The 24,470-nt window shown below is 34.5% G+C and overlaps 1 protein-coding gene across 5 annotated transcripts in view; it reads right to left on the bottom strand.

Moving 5' to 3' along the window:
- Positions 1-4,135: 4,135 nt before the first annotated feature.
- The window catches only part of simj (transcriptional repressor p66-beta simjang), a 26,152-nt gene continuing 5,817 nt past the window's right edge, over positions 4,136-24,470 (bottom strand). For 2 of the 5 annotated variants that reach the window (XM_074134771.1, XM_074134767.1), the window contains exons 2-11: positions 21,667-21,883; positions 21,267-21,587; positions 19,961-20,123; positions 17,749-17,840; positions 17,557-17,619; positions 15,906-15,998; positions 13,882-14,089; positions 13,209-13,802; positions 12,203-12,462; positions 4,136-9,303 (exon numbers count right to left, since the gene is read on the bottom strand). In XM_074134771.1, coding sequence (XP_073990872.1) covers positions 12,233-12,462; positions 13,209-13,802; positions 13,882-14,089; positions 15,906-15,998; positions 17,557-17,619; positions 17,749-17,840; positions 19,961-20,123; positions 21,267-21,587; positions 21,667-21,690 — 1,788 coding nt within the window. In that variant the 5' untranslated portion in view covers positions 21,691-21,883 and the 3' untranslated portion in view covers positions 4,136-9,303; positions 12,203-12,232. The remainder of the gene's footprint in view (positions 9,304-12,202; positions 12,463-13,208; positions 13,803-13,881; positions 14,090-15,905; positions 15,999-17,556; positions 17,620-17,748; positions 17,841-19,960; positions 20,124-21,266; positions 21,588-21,666; positions 21,884-24,470) is intronic. The other 3 variants (XM_074134768.1, XM_074134769.1, XM_074134770.1) reach the window with 3 other exon arrangements.

The following is a 24,470-nucleotide window of genomic DNA, read 5'->3' as shown; positions in this document are numbered from 1 at the left end:
TGATGACTTAATCGTCTTTATATTGCAGGGAGAAGATGCAACTCTAATTTATTTGGTCACCTACATTCAAGCATGACTTTTTCCAAACTTTAAGGACTTGCTTATTAACTCTGTATCAAATAGAAGAGAAGGAAGGCAGCAGCCCTGCTTTAATTTTCTGTTGACATGGAAGTTTTCGAAAATGCATCCACCTAACTTTCTCAAGCCTACCAGTTTTACTAAGAGTACGGTATGATAGGCTTTTTGTAAATCTGTAAAGACCAAATGTAATTCTCGATCACTTGTTATCTTTTTTACAATGAGCATTGATAGGGTAAACATTTGATCAGCACATTATCTGACAGCTCTAAAACCAGCCTGCTCTTTACTAATGTGTCCTTCTAACTCATTTTAGAGGTCTTCTTTTAAGTATTCAGTCATACAACCTACTTACCCTATTCGTTTATAGGAATCTATAGTTAGACAAATTTTTCCTAGACTCTTTCTTGAATATTAGAGTTATTTACCATTTCCTGTATTCTTCAGGCACTTCATTTCCTTTTATGTAGGATAAAATATCTCAAAAACGAAAAATTGCAGGAAGCTAAAAGGTTTAAATTGGGCCTTATTGGAAGATGTTAATGCAACTTAGCAACACTAAATCCCTTAACCGTAAGTAACTCTTTAGAGCAGTGACGGCGAACCCATGACCCGCGGGTCAGACACTGATCCGCGCATGCTTTTTCACTGACCCACAATTACTAGGCAACCATTTGTTTTTTTACGCGGATTGATTTAGATTTTCTAATTGGGTGGATAGTTTATATTTTATCTGTATTTTGACACAAAAGCAATTTAAATGCTATCTATAACCATTAGTTTGATCATTACAGTTCTAAAACGCAAATGACGACAAATGCTTTTGTAGTATTTGAAATAAAGCAAAAGTGTTAACAAGATATCAAATAAAATGTATAATTTTACCCATATTTTGTTTGTTAAAAAAAAACGACAACCCAAAGCAAATAACCATATTTAGATTTTTCTTCACATAAAACACACTTGTGTAAGGTTTTGTTCAGTTATGTTTGTAAAAAGAGACTTCCATAGCACTTGTTTCGTCCCGTTTTACCCGTTAAGCCAACTGAATATTAAAGATGTTTAGTTTTGAAAATATTCAGTTTAAAATTTGTAAACTCAACTTTTGTGCAAATGGGCATTAGTGACCCAAGAGCAAGTACTGAAAAAAAATGAACAAAATTTGACCCACATCTCAAAAAGGTTCGCCACCCCTGCTTTAGAGTATCGGTTTTGCACTTACTCTAGAAGATTTACTCGAGAGCCATTTTCTTCAAATTGTGTACACACATTGTACTCATGGTGTCCTACAACTTTTATGTGAATCATTTTCTTTGGGCACTTCTAGTTAGAATGTGGGTAGACTTTTCTATAAAGATTCATTTTAGTATAACGTACGGTTTAAGTATAAAGTAGTTCACTGTCTTTAGAAATTCCGAGTTTGTAGATGAAACTGGATAGAAAAGAAAATTTAAATTTAATTAAGTTTTTTTTTTAGTTCATAATGACACAACCTCTGGAGGAAGCCAGAAGCTAGCGTTCGGACCCGATTTTTTTTTTTTCTTCTTAAAGCTACATTAGTTTGCTGAAATATGTAAAAGTGGTTATTAAAAAACAAAAAACAAAAACAGTGTTTTTTTTATAAAACTATTTTGGGTAGTAACAGCTATGAAGCTTCGCATCAGCTAATAATAATAAAAAAAAATGAATCACTACCTTTTATAAATCTGTTGTCAAAAAGGCGCCACGGTAGCCGAGCGGATAGAAGCGAGACCTGTAAGGCTATATATATTTTGGTACTGGGTTCGATTCGAGGCCTTTCGATTTTATTTACTGGTTAATAAAAGAAATTTATTTTACGTAAAGTATGTTTGCTAGTCGCCTCCGTCCATGACATTGGTATCGACTAAAGCCCGCCTGAAAAAATAGGCAATTACTTTACTTTACTGTATAAATCTTTTGTCAAATGTGGAATATTGACAATCGTATGCAAGTCGTTAGCCTGAGTCTTAGCACTCCTTGATTTGTCGGTCAACAAACTGTTGTACACCAGTTACAACTCAGCCGACGTGTGATAATTTTCTCGGTCAACATAACCTACGCAGGGAATTTCAAATTTGATTTCTAGTTAAGGTGCGAGTTCGGACCTGACAATAAGCTTTTGGACATGATCAAGCTACCCGGAATGCCACTTTACTGAACTGATTTTTTTTTTCCCAATTTCTTGAGATTATCTCAAAAAATGGTTCGTACGAATATCTTAGTACACTTATTGTACTTGCGTAATTCTACCTACAACTTTACATAATTCGAAACATTTTTGGGGTAAAATTGGGTGTAGAGGGTGGTTGATCTTTTTGTTGTCTCATTTTAGTGAAATGTATGGATTTATCATCATCTTTTAATTCTTAATAAGCTTAAATGTATAATCCAAAATTATAAAATTTTTAGAAAATTAGGTCACCGGAGGAGGTGCGTTTCAATGACTAGATTTTCTGCAGTTGATTTATTTATTTTTATTTTTTATTATTTTTTTTTTTATAAATGGAAATGGTACCTTTTATACTGAACACGTATAATATTGAAATTTAATTCAACTATTTTCTAGTACATATTATAAGGCTAAAAAAATAATGAAAAAATAAATAAATAATGACCAGGGCAGCGGATGCGCCAAAAAATAAAAAAAATTCACTTGAACAGCAGTAAGGGAAGGGATCAGCTCAGTACTTAGTGGATCCTGGGTTCGAATCCAGCAGCTGATCCATACATTTTCCTTTCCTTGGAGCTTCTTGCAGCTCACTGTTCGATCGATACTGTTGTTTGTTAAGAGAGAACTGTATCCAGAGGCCGACAGTGCACGGAAAAAGCTCCAGGTGCCAATGAACTTAGTTGACGCGCATAAATTTATAAAAAAAATAGCAGAAAGAGAAAATCGTGTGTGTTTATATCAGATTTTTTTTTTTTTTTAAGATATCAAAATACAGTCTTTAATTGTAATTTATCAATAGAACTATAAAACTAACATCACAAACGAATAAAGTAAACAAAAACTGTAATCAGAAACTGAAATTTTAAGAATGTTATTCAGGTAGAAAGTAACAGTCATGTTTAATATGCTATCATTGTTTTTAACAAAGATGAACTTAAAGAAGTTTAATGGAAAAATGTTTTTCTACTACTTGATTGGAATGGCACGACTTCTTGTTCATATTGTTTTTTTCTCAAATGAAAAAACAACTTTGTCGCGAATAGCAAAAGCAATTTTTGTATGATCTAATGTGGCTCCTACCTTCAGTTCAGTAAAATAATTAAATTACATTATTACATCACATTTAATATTTAACGTATATGGCCTTGCCTGCAGAAGGTTCATAAACTATTAAATCTGGTGGTGATATACTCACATGACTCTCTCTTACTACTATTCTCAAGGTTCTAACGCACACAAATTTTTCGAACTCCAAACAATAGAGCAATATTTATTTCATATCAATAGTTTGTAACACTGAAATGTCATCTTAAAGAGAAGCCTGCCTTAACTCCTCCCTGAGAACTGCTCTATAACATTTTTTTTTTTTAAATAAATAAAAGTTTTGGTGTATATGTATATAAAACTTATAGTAGATGTATATAAATAAAAAGGAAATTTATACAAATGTATAGATATATTATATAAAAGATATAGTATATATTTATATAATACATACAAAAATAAACAGAAAAACCTAGGAGCTAATTTAGAAAAAATTAACAATCCAATGAATAAAGAGGTACTTCCCGTTGCGGAATTTTCTTTAAACTCAATTTTAGCTGAACATTTAATCCCCTTAACAGTACACAAAGCTATACAGAAAAATTAAGCTTAAAAGGAATCTTAATTTCTGCCGCCCCTTCTTCGCACGGCTCTGAATGTCAGGATTGTTTTGTAGAAACACATGACACTATTTGGGAATTTTAATGAAAAACATTAGCAAAAAAAAAAAATATGGACAGAGTTATCAAAAATATTGTGGTGGCAACCTATTGAAGTAAATCAAAATAAAAAGGTAGGTAGAATAAATTGCTACTCTAAGAATAATTTTATTGTACGTATATTTGTAAGAATTTACACAGTTGTTTAAGTATCGAATTATATGTGACTATTATTATTATTTTACGCACTTCGTAAATTGCTTTATTTTCCATATAAGCAGTTTCATTCAAGTTACATCATGTAGAGCAAATTTTAATTTAGCAACTTATAAAAGATGAGGGTCTCCCGCGCAAAAAATAAATAAAGGCCCTTTGGTTGTGAAAAGATATTTAGTGCATTTCCGCAATGTGGCCTTTGTGAGTAAAATCTGCGGCATTTACTTGTAGATTTCAAGACTAGCAGACAATGGACCATTTTCACCAATTTCGAAAAATTATACCCGTGTCCTGGCGTTCTATACAATAGGTTTCCTAACTGGTAGAAAAAATATTCTAGTTTTATGAGTTTTATTTTGGCTACTTACGTTTTATTAGGTTTTTTTTTCTGTATACCATCAAATAATAACCTGATGCGTCCAATTACATCTTCTTCTACACTGAATGCAATAAAAAAATACTTTCATGAGGTGAAAAACAAAAAAAATTAATTCCCCCACAGTCAATATTAAACGTCAAAATACGTTGTTATTAATACATTTTTTGTTTTTAATATGAAATGTTTAACCGTAGAAAAAAACTTTATTAATAAATACGAAAACTGTTTTTGTAATCTATGACCAAAAATACATAAATTGATTGTAAATCTATAAATGAAAATTTGTATAGAATATAAAATACGCAAAAAGAACACTTTTACTATCGTTGACCGATAAAGCAGACCACTGCACAACAGTTCTATTCCATGTTATGTTGACTGTTGTGCATGTTTCTTCTAACGATTTCCTTAAATCATTTGCAAAATCAGTTATATTACAATTTATTTACTTATTTTTGGACGTAGATTACGAAAATACAACCAATATTCGGCAAAATTACTTCTACGATTAATCAGGTTTAAAAATTAATGAAGAAATACCATTTCATTCTAGTTTAGAGGAGGCCTTCAAGGGTCAATTTTTTTAACCGGCAAGAATTTTTTTTTTTTTCGCATTCAACACGAAGTACGAAGAAATTGATGCATCACGTTTTTGTTTTACAATGGAAAAAATACCAGAATTATCGAAAATGGTCAAAATAAAGCTCATGACACCATTAACAATTTTTTTTATCGGGTCCAAGAGGAACTTAGGACTGAACGCAGGGGCGCTGGTATATTATCGCTGTAGAATCAGAAAAAAAAGAAAAGTTAAATCGGTGACTCCAACATTGTACTGTCCTCTTGCGAACATAAATGGCAAACTTTTACAGATAGGATTTTTTTTTTAAGGCTATGTCAATGCGGAACAAATGGCAAAGGCAAAGAGAAGCTGATAACTCTGTGGCGTTTGAATGGTTTTGAGAGCAGGAAGAGATATGAAGAAGCTGAGGGCCTGGAATGTTGCGTGCACAGAGAGAAGAAATAGCAAATCATCTGTTAACTGCATCACCCAGAGGACTTACTACAACACCAAATGTCTTACTTAGAGCCTTTACTACATCCTAGCGATGTCAGGGAAATAGGCTCGCAAGATATGCTTAGAAAAACTACTTCTTTCAGAAAGTCCTTCTCAGAAAATCTTTCAGTAAGTCTTTGAAGCTGAATTCATCCCCTGTAGATATACGCTCAGAATGAGAATTTAAAAGAGATTATAACCTTCAGACGCACCACCTATTTGTGGACTTAAAGGTTCGTCTACGATAGTAAACAAAAAATTAAAGTAATGTCTATTTTTTCAGGCGGACTTTATGTCCAACTGCCAAATTATGGTCGTGGGCGGAAACAACAAACAAACATACTTTACTATAATAATTCTCATATTAAAACCATTAAATAATATGTAGGCCTTGACCTGGAATCGAACCCAGTACCATAATCCATCTTAGCTTTGTGGGCCTCGCCTCGCTAATAAGAACTTGTGATGAGGAGTCTCACTGCACTCGCCAACTCTGGAGCATAAATTACGTCAGCAGAAGTCAACCAAAAGGCAAAATATTCCATAAACGACCAAAATTCTGACCTATGCAGAAAAAATCGATATCACAAAAAGGCCCTACATCTCTGGAACTTATAAAGGAACTATCCCATGGAAATGCACAAAATCCATCTCAGTATATTTTTCAATCCTTCTCTCAAAAAATAGGAGAAATCAAAATAGTTAGGAAAGATCCTAAGCCAATCTGTTATGATGTGCACACAGTTGGAACAGTAGACAAAATAAGAAGTGTCCATGCTGATGATTTTCAAGTTAATATCTGCCTTCCAGACCAATAATTATGATAGAGAAAAGCATGATGTGCAAGCTCCCTCCACCGTCTCTGTCAATGAACTGAAGAAATTTGTTCTTTTCATCGACCCACAGGCTATTATCTTGCAATGGAAATTCTACAGAAGCCTCTAGCAAGATTAGCATCCACAACATGCGACAGAAAGAAAGACATGCTGACTGACCACGGCTTACAGCACAAACATCTCTTTAAAATCGGTATCATCGATAACAGAGATATGTCCACTTTGCAACAAAGACGAAATAGAAGGAAGATGTTAAGTATGTGGAACTTGGAAAGCTAAGTACCTTGGGACTGGCAATTAAAGAATTCTCAATTGAAATCTTGTACTTCCAATCTTCAGATTAAAGATGGCTCCAGTACCGACGAAACAATCTTGTACCTCATTCGTAAATCTCCCTGCGCTTCCGGGTCTTCTTCCTATAGCGTTGCACCATCCTTAGCAGCCTACTTAGGCTGCACGTCAGAAATATCGGTAACCTCTGCCTACTTTCAATAACAACACCGCTTGGTCACAGTCTTGGGTGTTCACTAAATTTAAAATTTAAAAAATGTGACAATTATTATGAAATCCAAGAAAACAATAAACAAAGAGATGAATTCAACGTTAAAAGTTTATTATTGCCTCATTTTTCTATACCATGCTTATAAAAATAAAAAATACAAACTTAAAACTTGAGGAAATGACACTACTGGAACTTGCCATTGATAAGTGAAGTCAAAATATCTAGAGAAAATGAATAAATTGGTTATCTTAAATAATCAAGGTGTTCCTTAAGAGCCTAAATCTTATTGACTAAGAAGGAATAAAGCGTGTGTTTATTCTACGAATATAAATTAGTGACAATTTTTTTTTTTTTTAAATCATCGTTTACACCTAGAGATTCGATATACAAAGGGACGCTCAGCACCACCCAACAACTTACATTCGAAGTAAAGATGAATATGGGGCCTATGGGATACAAAAAATAAATAAATAAAAGTAAAAAATAAAAGAACAATTCCATTACTTAAAATAAATTTAGAGTACATAATACAGGCACACTCGATTATAAGTTTACTAGAGATCAACCTTTAACTGCTACGGAAACACATTTTATGTCGATATTAGAAATGCCTCTCCCGCTACAAATATTAGTTTCAACACTTTTTTTCGTGAAAACGAATTTAAAATAACATTTCAAATTATGGGGTACACTCCGAGATTTTAAGTGAAACTCTTTTTTTTTAAGGTTTGAAAATTGTTTATTATTCCTAAATTTCTATACATATTCACATAAATTAACTGTTACCTAATAGATAAAAGATGAACTTTTATTTTGACAAAATAATTTTGACCTTGAAGGAATAACGTCATCTAGAATGTCGGGAACGTCGTAAAAATATTTTTGCATAAAAAAAATATATATTGTACAAAAAATTGTCTAAATGTATTAAATTCTTTTGCAATTTATTACAGATCACTTGAAAAAAGTTTTTAACTTAATAAAGTTTAACACTTTTGTTACTGGCATTAACACTTCTCATTTAACTTTTTTTTATATAGTAGGTAAGCAAAGTTTATAGATATAGTTTTATAACTATTCACTTCTATAATTATATTAAACAAATAATATTAAACAGGAAATATTACATAATATCCTAAATACACTTAACGTTATTTTAAAAAAACTTTAAAGCCCAAAAACAAGATATAAGAGCATTAGTGTTAAAGAATTAAAGTTCCAGCGTATTAGCGTGAGAGGTTCGACTAGGGTGGGGATTTTTAGCCTTACAGCATACTACTCTGCAATATATATAGCAGGTAAAGGATTAAAATTAGTTTTTACACAGATAATACGAATGCAAATTAAGTAACTTCAGTTTAAAAACAGTTATTATATAATCATGTTGGAAACATCCAAATAAACGCAAAATTATTTCAAACTATTGGTGTTAAATTTATTTCTAGATAAACGAAGAATTTCAGGATAAGCAAAACTTTATAAACTTGTCGTCCATTATTAAATAAAGGACTTCTTTTGTTAAATGATATGATCACTAATTTATATTCGTTGAATAACTTTCTCCTCATTGGTAAAAACGCTAAAAATGAAAGCTCAGTTCCTTCCACGACTAGCTGTGAATCATCTACCTGGGAGAAGTGATAAGGCGTCCAAGCTAAGCAAGCACGAAGGAGTTGCCCTTAGGGGTTTTTTATGAATCACATTATGTGGGGAAGAGTGTCCACCCCAGAAACTAAAAAAGACTCCATCTTTAGTTTTATAAGTTGCAAATATTAGATTGTTTCCACTATAAACAATTAAAAGGTATTACAACAAATACTAATAAAATTGAAAAAAGAAAAAAAAAGAAAGTAAATATATGTATATATATTCAAAAAGGTAAAAACTATCAATTGCGAATAAATTATTTTTTCTTATTTATTTAATTTTTTTATTTATTCTTTTGTTTTAACTTTTCTTTAAGAAGAAGAAAAAAAACTCAATTTGAGCAAATTGAGCAACAACTCATTATTAACTCACTTTCCAACTTAAAACTTTTATTAAACAAGAAAAGAAATAAAATTCAGCCAGATTTACAAAAATCCCATTTTCTACTAAAATAAGAAATTTTCTAAGATTAGCAAAACATTTTTCGAATTAAACAAAGAAATAGTATTTATATATCTATATGTATATATATATATATATATATAAGTTGTTTGGGTTTCCCACATTTTTGTTGTTTTTTTTTAAAAACAATAATTTACTTAATTTTCTTCATTATTTAGTTTTTTTTATTAAATTATTTACGTTCTTCTTTATCTTTTGGAGAAACACCAAAAATCCCAAACGACTATCTCATCTGTAACAGATAAACACAACCACATTCGTTAAAAATACGATTATTATATAATTTTCACCTTTAGGTGAAAACTTTTATTAAACAAGAAAATATTCAAACAAACATCACTCTCTAGCCCGTTAAAAATTAGTTCCTTTCCTTTCTTGAATTACAAAACCACCAGGGTGTTCAAATATAGTATGTTCATTTTCAAACTTTAGAAACTACATTGTTGCAAAAACAAAATTATGTAATAATTTATAAGTTACTCTGTCACAAATAACCTACGTTTTCTAAAAAACTTCGCTGAATTTCCAATTTTTTTATCTTACATTACAGAAATTTGTTATATAGTTTTTTGCATACTATTGCTTTTTTCATAAATTTATTTTGGTGTAATTTAACTTTTTTTAAAATCTACTTTTACTTTGGAAAGTCTTGAAATTACACCAAATAATTTGTTCATTAATTTCAAAACAAATGCTCTCTCCCACACTGGTTTTAAATTTATAATATACATTCTTTCTGTCTTATAACTATTACCTGCCTACCCTTTGGCACTACAGCCCTACAAAGAAGACCTGGGTCTCCTTCACTAATTTTGCTATTCGGCTCTCTCTTCCACGTACCTCACTGCCATCAGTCAGAAGACTGCGCGGGTGTCAGAACCCACTCACTACAAAACTTACTCTACATCACTGGATTTCATAAAACACTAGATATGGTTCTCTGAACAATCCCCGAAGCACTTCATTTCTTCTAATTCTCCGTGCATATTGTCATACAGTAAACGAATTAAATTTGAAACAACGTTTTTCAAACAGCAATTCTCTTAAATAACTGTTGTTTTCTTCATTTAGTTTATTTAATTATTTCTTTTTTAAGAAGAAAAGAATTATTAATTTAGTCAATGTTTCTATTGATGTCAAAATTTTGTAATTAATTTCTTTAATCTCGCAACTGAGTGAACATATATTATCACTCAGAGTATTTAGAGTGTCGAGAATAACATCAAGTTTGGCTGGAGATCGAGCACCTGTTTAGGTGGGAGGTCCTTATCAAAAAGCATTCTGAGTGAATTATGCGAATGTGTAAGCTTACCACTAAAACCTTTTTAATCCATTTTTCGATCACTTATAGCATTAAATAGCTCGATCAAAAATCATAGAATAATAACACAGTTATTTTAGTCAAATAACAACGTTATTTGCATATTTTTAGAAATAACTTTTAATTTTAACTGGTGTTTAAAGCACTTAATATTAAGAAAAAGGTACGCTAACAAAACTGCAGCTGGACTCCGCATTCACAACGCTTGATGTCGCTTTCACTTTGTTAATAATTATTATTTAGTTTTAAGTTTTAAACATATCAATATATAGGTATTAACTTTAATCTGAACTCACATATGTAACTGAATGGCAATTTCTTTTCTAATTACTTAAAAAAGTGAACGTGATCAATGTGTTACTTCTATTAATGCACTGACGTATATTTACTTGGGCTTCTTAGCTACGAATATGAATGGATTTCCCAAAAGCTGAAACAAATAAATAAAAAAAAAACCTCTAGAGCCCATTCACGCAGGCTGGTCCAAATATTCCTTTTTTTCCAATTGTTGAGAACTTATTTAATTTCGGAAGAGGTGTGAGTAACGTAAGTCTTTTTTTTCTTTTTTTTTTTTTTAAAAAAAAGCTATTTATATCTAATTTCCGAACTTGGCAAAATTAAAAATTTACAGGCAGCGTTTTTCGTTTCATTCAGCTCAATTTATTGATATTATATATCACTACATACTTCGATAATTCTCTATATAAAATACAATTACTAGATATGATACTATGGTGGCTTCATACTTATTAATTACTAATTACTTAACATTCACTTTTCAGTATGTAACAGTATTTAGAATGTTTTGACCATATGAGTTATTTAAACATGTGAATTATATTTAGATTTTGGCAATATTAAAGCATAAACAAGGCAATAAACTTGAAAAACATGAAAGATAAGACGCCCAATGCATCATCAATTCTTAATGCAGTATCGGTTAGCAAATTTCTTGCAAGCAAATACAAGCCATGAAAGTAAGACAAGGTCAGGGAGCCAGCCCACGATATTTTGACCAAATAATCAGAACTTATAGAAATTGATCCTTGTTTGAACAATCACTAGGAACGTGTAGGCGGGTTGGGAGAGTCACTCTACCATAATTAGCACTTAGAAGACATATTAAATAATTAAAGAAAAACAGTCAACAACGCACTTTAGTTACGACCCTATAAAAAGTGGGAAGCAGCTACTCCGACTGAGATTGAGTCTGCTGCAACTTTACATAGCTTCTCCCAAGTCTTCCCCTCAGCCGCAGTCACCTCCAAAAATAGTTGAAGCTGAATTTAAATATAGACATGCTACTGGCAGCCCTCCATGGCCAGTAAGTCCGCTCTAATGTTTTCCGGAATGCCCTCGTGGCTTGGGATCTTCAGAAAAAGAGATCAGACCCGTTGTACACAAACTCCGACAGTTCTCTTCTGCAAGTGCAAGTGAAATTTGACAGAAGACCGCTTACTACCGACTGTGAGTCCACCAAGAAGACCACTAGCAAAGATTAAAATTTGAAACCATTCCTCAGCCGCCAGAAAGCAGTATTTCGCGGGTACCTCTCATTTATTGACAAGAGGGTTACCACTCTCAGTTTGATCTCCAAGCTATACAGGTTTGGAGCCTGAAATCTGTGTATAAATCTATGAAATCTGTATAAGTTAAGAGCACTGACCACATTCCGGTGCATATAGCCTAGAGGTATCAAGCGTAGCTTAATCTTAATCTTGGTCAAATAACCTCTAACTGGTTGTATCGTCTGTTATTTTAAAGTCAAACCGTAGATGGGAGAGGATCGAAAAAATGATGTTTTACTTACCGTGCGGACGGTTGGGTTGGGGCTGTGGGATCATGTCTTCCAATTGTTGACTGAGTGCCTAGTCGGGTTAGGTGGGGGTATCATGTCAAGCAGGTACTGGCGCTGCAGGTCGGCTGCTTGGCGCTGCAACTCAACGATGCTCACTGGGCCAGACTTGTTGCCCGCGCCCACGGCGGCATTCGCCATGGCCAGTTGGTATGGATAGAGCAACGGCGTGAAGGGCAGCATATGAGCTGGCAGGGGCTGATGTGGAGGCAGACCTGCAATATGAACTCATTACACTTCCATCCCATCTTGGTTGCAATATTTCACTAATACTTACTGTAAATATTACCAATCAAGTTTAATTGCTCTTCTAGAATTACAATAACTTTTGAGCAAGGAAGACTAGCTACCACAATCATATTTCACAATGGAGTCTTAAACCTCTAATAAAATTAACGTCAGAATTTCTGGACCAGTAGTAGAAAAAAAATTGAAGTGAAAAAGTATCCCTATCTTCTTTTATTATAAATCCTATATATTTTTCTGGAAAAATGATTCAAACAAAAGATATAGGACTACATAAATGAAATTAATGTACGAAAATTATAGAATATTGTTGGATCCGTTTTCGAGAAAATCTCTATATATCTATACTACATATACATATCGCTAAAGTGGTACATCCGGTTGAGAGAATTTGTTCATTAACTTCCTTTCAGGTCACATGGAAGTACCGAAACGCAATACAACTCTCTTGTAATTTACTAGAAAGACACCAAAGAATTCAAGATTATAGCATCCCTTTTATAATATGGAAGGCAACTAATTAATCATTATAAACTTTAATTTCTAGAAAATTTAAGTACATAAACTGCGTTAGTCGTTTGAGTGTTCATGCCTTTTATTCTCAATTACGAACGTAACTCGTAATTAATACTTAAGGCCATGTACTATTTGAAATGTCGAAAGTTACCGAGCAAATTTAATTGTACAATCTGATTGCAACATAGACAAGACTGACCTCTCAGAAGCTGCTGGTGAATTGCCGCAGCTGCGTGGTGCGGGTTGAACTTGGCCGAGTCCGCCAGCTTGGCCAAGTGGTCGCGGTTAGAAGATGTTTGCGGTTGTGGTGTCGGCTTAGGCGTAGCCGGTTTACCTAGTACTGCTGGAGGTGGTTGTGGTGCTGCTGGGGGAGGTTGTGGCGGCGGTGCACCTTGTGCGGCCACACTCACACCTGAACTACTACCCACCAACGAATTCCCACTTTGTGACATAATTGAGTTTGGAGTTGTACTGCAAATTCCCGAGGTATTGGCAGTGGGCATTCCTGAGCTGGCACCAGCCACAGCCACACTTCCAGCAGCGCTTTGCGGCACCGTAGCCGTAGATGAGGCGTGCACACTGGCAGCACTGGAGCCTGGTACAGAGCCACCCACAGGCATCACCACAACCCCGTCTGGCCCGGGTGAACCCTGGGCCAGTCTCTGTTCTATTTCCTGTTCCTGCTGCAACGCCTTAACAAAAGCCGTCTTTAATCGGTTCGTGTGTTCCGCCTTCAGTGCCTTCTTTACATTGGATGTAACACATTGCTCGCATATCACTTTTGGCTCTTTACCTGTCAACAAAATCGCAACGTTGAAAGTTAATTTGGTAGAAGAGAAACCGTTTGACAGTACCAATATATCACAACTAACCCTTAATTGAACTTTTTTCCCATTTCCAGACAGGTGTAAAATCAGTTGTACACTGTGAACACCTGAACGGCTCTGGTGGCGGTGGACTTCTGGAATCCTTTGTAATGTAATCTACAACATGTTCCAAGCCAACTAGGTATATGAATTCGGTGTTGGACGGATTAGGTATGAAATGCATTTCCGGAGGTGGTGGTTTCGGTGGCGGAATCTGTAAGTAATCATTAATCTTTTCAGTAAGATTCGAGATAACTATGACTGCAATAATGGAATCCATGCTTTGATAGATAAAATAAAAATTTATGAGAAAATGGTTAGAAACAAGAGCGACAATAGAGGGCAGTCAAAACTTATTGTATACCATGTGCATAAATTCAACCCACTTAAAAACTAGAAAATTAAAAAAAAACTTCCAAGTGAAACCAGTATAATAATAATTACGCACTACCAAAAAATATTTGAAAAGCCAATGTATCTAAAAATTGTAACAATATAAAAACAATAAACATCTTCCGAACTGCTTTTTTGAATACCAACTTTAAAAGGTATGTCGTGAATTTCACGATATTTTAACTAAACAGTAAAAAATTAACTTAATGCCTATTTTTTCAACCGGGCTTTACGTCCAACTACTAAATTATGTGCCACGGACGGAGGCGACTAGCAAATGTACTTTACTCCATTATAAATTTCTTTTATTAACAAAAAAAATAAAATCCAAGACCTAAACCGGGAATCGAACCCAGTACTACAATACATCTAAGCTTTGCGGGCTTAAGTCGTAAAATAGCTTGGCCATCAGCGAAATCAAATGAGTCTAAAGACTGACTAAAATATTTTAACAGTATGCCACAATCTCAACTACTTTACGGACAATCAGCGGGCACAGGAAGGAAAGTACGTGAACATTCTAGGGGAAGAAATTAAGGAATTTGACCTTAGGCCGCCTGTAAAGATACAATGCATCAATTCTGAAGAGGAATTCATGAAGCAACACAACTGAAGAATTCCTGAAACAAGGCATTGAGGGTTGTAACACGGGTCCCGAAATCTCTCCCAATTCCAGCGATAGAATTCCAATCGGAAAAAGAACCTTCTAAGTTTCAGAAGAGACATCAGTTCTCTGGAAGAGGATATCCACAATTCAAGTATGGCTAAATTTATTGTCTTGTATGACTTCTGAGCGGCCATTTTGGCTTTGGATTCTTGCACCACAGATTCATTTCAAGTTATTGTGTTTAAAAAAGTGGTAAGCTTGTTAACTGGCATGATGTGATCAGTCAACTATCAATGGGTTCCATGTAAGTGTAACATGAAAATGAACGAGTACGGTGATGTATTAGAAACCTGCTGGAGCCCAAGCCTCCTACACTCAAGCTAAAACCGAGATAGAGGGAAAGGTAATGGAGTCAGTGCTGGAGACACAGCAGATGAAGGTGGCAGACATTCTAACAATGGGATTCTGAGAGGTGTCATACACTCTCGGGTGAGACTTCACCGGCTAATTTTAGGCTGACAACACAGTATGATTTCCTTCAGGCGCACTTTTTTAAGATCGGTGTGAAAGAAAGCTCTATATGTTCTCTTTATATCCACTGTGAGCGCATGACAAGTGGCCTTTTGACAATTTGTCTAAAAACGTCCTTTGCTATGAATAATCTGGCGCAGATGAATGGGTCAGAGATATCATCAGCTTATTTTTTGTTGTTGTCTGCTATCAATTAAGAGTAGTTCTAGCTCGGACTACTTACCAAAGCTTATCCATCTAGAACCTTATAAACTTTCTAGTATTCCTGAACATGGTTTTGTATTCAGGTAATGCAGCTGAAGATGTCATCATGGACAGTTTGTGTACGGATAAAGCAAACTGTTGCTCGTTGTCCGAGGGCCGGCCCCAATACCGTAGACGCCAACCTGCCCTGTCACTCATAATAGGGTATCTCTACTAAATTACCATCGCCATCTACCAACTAACATTACAGGAGCAGCATCCTGGAATTCCCAGCTCAAAAGAAAAAAACACAAACCTGCAAGAGTGTCTTCTCAAGTTGCTTTCTGAGAGCTAATTTTGCCGCAGCCTGCCTTTGAGCAGGAGTCTGTCCCTCATCTAATCTGCGATCCTGTGATTGAAACAAATTATGAAAATTATTAAAAAGGGGTTTTTCATTTGTTAATATTAAATGTTCTGATTAATTTTCATCGCATATTTATATATATAAAATCATAACATTAATTTTTAGATTGCCTCAGCATGTAAACTTCATTCACGATCCTCTTATTTTACCGGTTGGGTGGTGGGAAGTAGCTATTTTCTTAACACTTCAGTTTTTCACTCTAAATTTGCAAGACATTAAAATATCATACAGACGTAGCAGGGACTAGTATTTAAAGTTAGGTTTTTATTCTGGGATGCCTAGATTTGGACAGATGTGGGGAGTTTCTCGAGCAGCGTAAAGCACCCAGCATTGGGCGAGAATATGGAATCGGACCCAGTAGCAAAGGCCTGGTGGCAGTACAGAGAAAGACAACATCCACATTAAAGACTTCGGGCAAGAGAGGTACTTTACTTTTGAGGCAAAGAAGTCTATAAAACTCTGCTGCCCAAAGTTTTGGTTTTGTTTCCTCTTGGCTGAGAGCCCAACCCGACTTAAAATGATCAAATTCTTACTCATAAGACATACTTGCTAGTTTGCGACATGTAGCCTCCGGTCTTCAAATCCCAGAATTGGAAAATCCAGAACTTTTTAAAAAGGTTAGCTTCATTCTGCTAAAACTATAAGGAGTCGGCAGCTCAATTGGCCTCTTCACTTCAAAGAGTGGGGTTAATTAGCCTAGAGCCTCAGCTCATATGAGTTACGGTGTGAGATCTTTAATTTCTAAATTATTGTTCGGAAAAACTCGCTAAATAACTACCACTTTTTTATGCTATCATGATTATAATATTTTTCATTTATTTTTCTTTCAAATCCGATTACGCCCACCACTATTTTTTGCCATCTCAAATGCGCCCGTGGTTAAGGACCCTTGTTTTAGGGAAACGGTAGGAACAATAAGCTTTATTGAAGCAGTGCCGTTGGGAACAACCGCCCATAGACGTTCTAATATAATTTAATCTGGTTGATACCAGCAGAGGTACATGGAAACTTCATCGGGTAAGAATTCCGAGTAAATTAGCTGAATGGCCAGCCAACATTGTATCTTTTGGCAATGCCCAGTCTGCGTCCAGTGCATCAGAACCCCATACAGCCTCCTTTCTTTGTAAGCTCATATTCATTATTCATTTTGTTTTTTTGTTTTTTTTAACCAAGGCCAGGTAGTTTGCTCAAGGAGGCCAACTTCTCCCTAGATTCCACTTAAAGCACGAGTAGCTTCATTAGCTGAACATAATTCAATATTTGATGTAATACGCAATATGAATACCTGCACAAATATAATCTGCACAGGCTAACGACTATAACGTAATGTTTGAAGTCTGGGGAATTTCTTTATGGAAAAACAGTATTTTTTTTTAAGCATTCCACTATAATGGATCACTCAATTTCTTCACGAATTTACCCCCCCCCCCCATTAATCAATGCTGGCAGACTGAAGCCTTTGCATTCCCATTAGGACCATGCTATTTCCTTAAATCCATAAATAGCCTTAAAAGGCTTACCCCGATTTACGTTAAGTTCTCACCTGTTCATTCGATATTTGTGGTATTGGAATATTAATTCCGACCTTATCAATGTTTCCAGAAAGCTTGCAAAAAAAAAACAAAAATTAAATAAATGAGCAGACTAATGTAAAAGTAAACAGGTCTTTTGACGTAAACAACCAAAAATAAATAGTATCAATAAAAAAAAAAGTGAAAATGAAGTTTGATTTTACCTGTTGGGTTGGTGCCGGCGAGTGTCTGGCATCTTTACGATCCCCTGCAAAGTTCAGTCCCAAGCTACGCGCGCTTGTCACGTTGGCGCTGCCTGTAAGAACGATCAAATTTAACCATTACCCAGATCAATAACAATCAATCAGTAGAGAACGTCTTGATTATCTGACAAATAATTTTAATAACTTATACAAAATGTATTTTACCTTATTGAGGTGTAGTTTCCCTATCACCATTAACTAAGTTGTATTCACCAAGTTTTGGTAATTAGGGAAATATATATAACAATAAATTCTTATTAGTTGAATTCATTCCCTATTCCCTATCTGTCTGTTCATTACCTATAAATTGTCTGTTTACATCACACACACACCACAAAATGATCTTGCACATGTTCTAAACCAGAGATCGTAATGAAAGAAGCGCAGAAATCTACTAATTAGATTATAAAGCGAAGAATAATTTATTATTACGTCTTTCGAATAATTATTTATATTTTAATATAAACTAATAAGAACCGTTGATAGTTTTTATACAGAAAGAAAATAAAATAGCAACAAAAATTAAGTCACATCAATAAAAACGTACATAATTATTTATAAGATTACATCTCTTTGGTGGGGACCAAAATTTTTTTAAAACTAAATTTATTGTTTGACGTTTCGATCACCCATGTGTTCTTCAGAAACTTGAGAGGAGATAAGTTTTCAAGAAAGAGGAGAGTTGTGGTGTTAAAAAAAGAAAACTCTTCTCTCTAGACCTTAAAAACGTAAAAAAGTTTTCTTTTCGAATGGAAAAAATCCTTCCATTTGAAACCTGAATTATTCGTTCGTAATTTTTTCAGATAAATAAAAGCAAGTGATCACTTTTCTATTTTTTTTTTTTTTTAATTTATGGTGCGGCCCAGAATTATGGACCCTAAGACTCAAGCAATATGGTACTAATGGAATAAGTACAAACGTAAAGCGAGTTGGCTCAAATAGCCAACTTCCAAAAGTTTGTACTGTCGCCCTAAAGAATATTTGTTAAATTGGTTAGAAACTCATTGACAGAAGACTTAAGCAGGTCGTTATGGACATTAATGCGTAATTAATATGCGTAATACATATTTAAATTTTTAATCAATATTTAAATTTCATTTTTGTGAAGTGTTAAATACCAGTTAATTTCTTTTACACTTCTTATTTAAACCAAATGTATAGCAACGAGGATTGTTGATCTGTTAGTATCTATATTGATAACAAAAAACAAACGTGCCAAATTTGTTCAAAGTGAACATAAGGCCCCACTTTTTCTATTTTTTGAATGGTAAAAACCTGCCCCTAAAAAATGTTTACAATTTTTTTTCTTTTTTTTTACTACTTAGAAAGAGGGTATTTCGATCAAATTCAATTTTCAAAACTAAGTTTTCACCGAAAATACATGTTTCGCGGCCACCTGAACACAACGTTTTGAAAACGAATGGTCTGTGTGATGAGTGTTGACAGTCCTATCAGACATAAAAAGAGATTAAATTTGTCGTGGTAGTGTTATTAGATCTCTAGAAGGTTTAAAGCAATATCTTAAATATACAAGGCGTAAGTAAGTTTTAAACGTTTGGGCAAGGACGTGAGCCTTGTACAGTTGCATTAATCTAGCGAAATGGAGTGCGGATTACCGTCAGTTTAAGACTGTAATGACCACCATTTTAACTGTGGTTATGTGGTTGTAGGATATACATATGTGACTTTTCAATAACGCAATTAAATTACGTAATTTGTGCTCTCCTGTATATTTTCGCGATGCTTGTCTATAAATTGTCAAAGTTGGGTGTTTTTCAGCGCTTTTTCGAGCATTTTTTGACGATCAACCCTTATAAAACTGTCCTACCGGACAGTTTTAATTCTAAGATTGTAGTGTGCAATGTGATTGAGTAAACTAAGGCCGTAATTTGTTTTTTAATGTACCACTCGTTTTGTTTCCAAATAAGAATTATGACCAGTACAAGTAGTTCAGCCCTTGTTATTTTAGTAAAGTTAATATATTAGTCATTGGTTGCGAGGTATCCTGTCTTTATTTCTAGTGACTTTGAGTACAGCGAATGGTTTGTTCTTGTAGTTTAAAAACACACACCTCAACAAAGTCACGAAGAAGAAAATTTATTATCAAACTACAAGAACCTTGACGTCAATAAAAAAGGTTTCAAATTATCAAAGGAACTTAAAAGTGGCTTACTTCTAGACATTGTGCTTGCAGGCTGATGTAGATTTGTTGTGACCGACTGCGGCATTCCTTGCGTAATCCCACGGTTGGGCAGAACTGGGGGTGGCACATGGATATTCGGCGCGCCTCTTGAGTTCATTGTTGGCTGCAATTTGGTATTATTTATAAAAGAAACCTGGAAAGAGTATAAATGCTCCAAGAAAGGCTTTACAAGGGTTTTAAAGTGTAACTACTAAGGCGCGTCAACATCACACTCGTTTAGACTGGTCAAAAAGGCAATAAGCCTCACTAGTGCATTTCTAGCTGGCGAGCGGTGCTCTCTCTCTTTACGGACCACACACGAAAGGCACCCGTACTCTTATATTTTATATATTAAAAGAAGAAATTTTTTATTCATAGAGAATTATGAATTAATCTGCTACCTTATTTGAAGCAATTCATTAACCCAAGAAACAGAAAAAATAAATAAATAATGAAGTTATTCGACCCCGTAATTATTTATGGACCATTCAATAGTAAACTTTTAACTGAAATCTTGGAAGTCTTCAATAAGAACATACCGATTGAAAAAAGAAGAAAACTTCTTTTGAAGTTCTGAAAACTTTGTAAAAATATCTTTTAATTTAGTAACAATACCTACACTTAAGTTTAAATAATCAAATAGAATCAGTAGAAAGAATCTGTACTAAGTACAGATACTGCAAAAAAACTAACAATGATGGTACTGTATTTCCGAAAGATGAGACCTTCTTTCGGAAATTGATGCATTATTATATATTTAGTTTCGCAGCATCAGCCACAAGGATCTCATTAATAATTAACTAAAGTCAATTTCCATAGACTGCCGTTTTTATAATTAATTTTTTTTTTTCTCTTCCATTATAGAGGCTTTCGCCACAAATTGTAGGCGACATTGTCGATGAAGCTGCAGTAATACAGCATCAATTAAATTTTCTGCGTAACATATCAAAAGTATAAATGAAAAAAATTAATTCAACGACATATTTTTAATAAACCTCCCCTTAAAAATTACTACGAGTATTTTGTATTTGCGCTAAATTAAGTTACCTAGGAAAAAGGTACGGAAAGAAAATTTTATTATCAATAAAGATGCAGAAGTGGGAAGCAGGTATAAAAAAAAAAATGACCATACCTGCTCTAAATAAAGTTTAGAAGATGCATTACACGACTCTACAGATGGATTTCAAATACTCGGGGTACGGATATGAATCTCATAGACTAATGATGTCACATGTTCTTAGTCAGCAAAATATAAATTAAAGAGCCATGTGTGACTATCTAAAAATGAAATACTCACCGTCCTAAGCAGATGGTGCACTGAGGGCTGGGGTGGAGGTGGCTTACTGCTGGATCTGGGAGGCGCTTGTCGAACCGGTATACCCGGCGTTGGGATTTGTGGCACAGTGTTGCCTACTATTCCAGCATTGTTCATACCACCTGGCGGAACGGCATTTGATGGTACGGTACTGCACGGGTTCACAATAGCCACGTTCTCTTTCATCTGATAAGACTGCCTAAGTTTCTTCAATAACACCAAAGTCATCTCTTCATTTCTCAGTTCGGTTCTTAAGCGGCGCACGGTTTCTTCCCGTTTGGCCACCTCCATTTCCGTGAGCTCCTGCAAAATTTATACGAAAATTCATAAACCCACAAATAGTGCTGCCTGCGAGAAATAATTAAAACACGTTATTACAAACCTTGATGACGGGTAGTGGAGGCATAGGCAGATCTACATCGTCCACATCATTGAATCCATTAGCGTAACCATTGGTACGAGCTTCTTCTACCACTACGGGTACTACATCCGGAGTTTCTACATAAGACCTCAATTCTGTGCGTGGCCTTAGACACCTCCTGGGAGCTGGCCAACAGACTGGAGACCGTCTGGGGATTTCTGGCACTCGCCGATTATTTCTGGAAAATGATACAGCAAAAACTCACTCAGTATAAGTCTGAACTTTAGTTAGTTTGACACTTTCTCTATCTTAAAGAAAATCTTATATTGAAATCGGCCAGTCATATCAAAATTGTCAGTCTTATTGACCGTGTAATGTTTAATACTGATGTGTAATGACTGAGACTAACATATTTCTGGATATTTTAAAATACGAACTACAATCATGACGAATTTTTTGAAGGAGAAACTATCAGTCAGAATGGTCATGTAATGACTCACGTTACTTTTGCGTAGGTCTAGTGTAGAAACATGAAAAATAGTGAGAAACAATGGAATGGACTGATATCCTCATCCACTGATACTAGGACTACAACCTCAGCTTCTTCTACTGTTAGCGTGTTGAGACTTTTCATTCAAGCACCCGAATCAAGTCCAGAGTACACAAAGAATTAAACCGATTAAAAAAAAGGCCTGTATGAACACACTGGTGTGCCCTAACTCCTTAAGGCGACATATACGTGAATAATGATAATGAAGAGTGAAGAAATAAAAAAAAAAAATTGCATGAACCACTTTATATGGAATAATGTAAAACTAAAAAAATCACATCGAAAACCAATTTAGCATCGGAACAACCGTAATCTGAAATAGAAATGAAAATTTCGGACTTCCGTTCATCATCAGAGGAGTTTAATCATTTTGGTGTAGCGAAGTCAAATTCTCTACACCAAAATGTCAGGGACAAAAAAACATGCATACTTGATGGATAAAATCGGCGTTATTTTTCAGCACTGTAGACCTGACATTTTAAAAATACCACATCTGAGCTTTCGTTTTTGAGATATTCTGATATTTACACAATTTCAATGAATGGCCACACGTTTGTCATTGTTGATTTGTATACTTTAAACACCTAAAAATTTGAGTTCAACAGCTTCAAAAATACATAAATGTTTTATTCACTGAGAGTACAAAAACTATGGCTATAAAACAAATGTGAGAGATTTTTCCAAGTGCCCTACTATCTATCCACACCCCTCGAATCTCTGAACGAGGGACAGACTAAGTGCCAATTTTTACACTTATAAGGCTCTAAAATTTGGGCTGTAAAATGTAAAATAGCCGAGTTACAATGCTACAAATATTTTACATGAACTGTAGGGTAAAAAGAAATCCTTAATAAACTGCCTGGCAAGTGGTTCAAAAATGTAATTACTGATGATATCCTCAGAAAGAAAGACAGCTTCAGGGAGTCATTATGCGACTTAATGGAAAGCAAGAGAGTAGTTAAGCTCAAGTACTAGTGTGCTATTGCTGCAGAACTGGTAGTCACAAATGAAGGCAAAAAGAAGTTATTTTTTTGTCATAGTCACTTCTACCAGCACGACTCCTTCCAAAGCAAAGGTCTCTATCATAAAATGTCACGACCACTACGGAATCTTTCTCAACTCGCGAGACTGAAAACGATACAACTGCAGTTGGATATTAATTAACGATCCTGTGGTACAATTTTTAAGAAAGACTAAGTCTTCTATTTGAAGATCTAGAAGGTCAAAGGCTCGGAACTACATAACAATACCTATGATTGTTCTCTAACCTGTTAAAAATAGATTCTAGGTCCCGCCCTTTTGCAGAAAACATTCTTCAGCCCTTTAAGTTATCCTTTACATTCTTCCATACCTACTTTCTTCTGTAGATAATCCTTATCTCCTTTTGTTGCATTCTTGTCTCTGGTAACGATCAGTGTTCTTAAGTTTTTTTTTATACGGTTGAACCCATTCTCCCTTGCGAATCTTTGTAATACTTCTATTATCTTCTAATAATTTACAGCGAAAGATTGCTTTCTACTATATTTCTCTCTTTCCTGACGAAGCTTGTGTTTAGTTATAATTATTTAGTCCTTATTTCCTTATCGCTGTAGCTTGTGTTTAGGTATGGATATTTTGTCCTTATTAGTTTATCGCTATCTTTTTTTTTTAAATCTCAAACCTGTTCCAATTTTTCATTTTTATTTTTAGAGGCTTGAACCATTTTTGAGGGCTATTCTGACTAAAATTGGATAATGCTGTCAGAAAGGGGAAGAATTTCCGAAAAGACTGTTTCATAGTTACAGGAAACCCACAACTCGATTTTTTTTTCTCAGATTCTTCTACACCTGCATCCAACAAAAGTGGCGTTTGACTGCCATTGAACACCCCTCTCAGGATTTCGCTAGTAAACTCATTCCATGCCAGTATTCTTCTGTAGGAGTAAATATTAGGTAATTGTGTAAGAGTAGTTAGGCAAATATGCATTGAAGTTTTAAGTTCATACACCAATGTCTCACTTTTTCTACAATCTGCAGATCGCCCACTTATCGTTTTTTTTTCTCTTAAAAAAAAAACAACAAATCACCTATTAAATTTTTGAAATCAATGCCTGGCAAGAACTTCTTGATGACTGTTTTAAACCTAATATAATACAGCTTTACCAGCGGTAAACTGTTTACAATGTACATATTAGCTGGATATAATATGTGTACGACTTATCAGTTCTACATAGAAATATGAAGGTGATAAATTTCCAAAAGTATGCATTAGTCATAGAAAAATATAGGAAAAGAAT

This window comes from Rhodnius prolixus, unplaced genomic scaffold, assembly GCF_049639745.1.
Source record: "Rhodnius prolixus isolate KJV_2025 unplaced genomic scaffold, Rpr scaffold_28, whole genome shotgun sequence".
Lineage (NCBI taxonomy): Eukaryota > Metazoa > Arthropoda > Insecta > Hemiptera > Reduviidae > Rhodnius > Rhodnius prolixus.
This window is presented reverse-complemented; position numbering and strand designations above follow the sequence as displayed.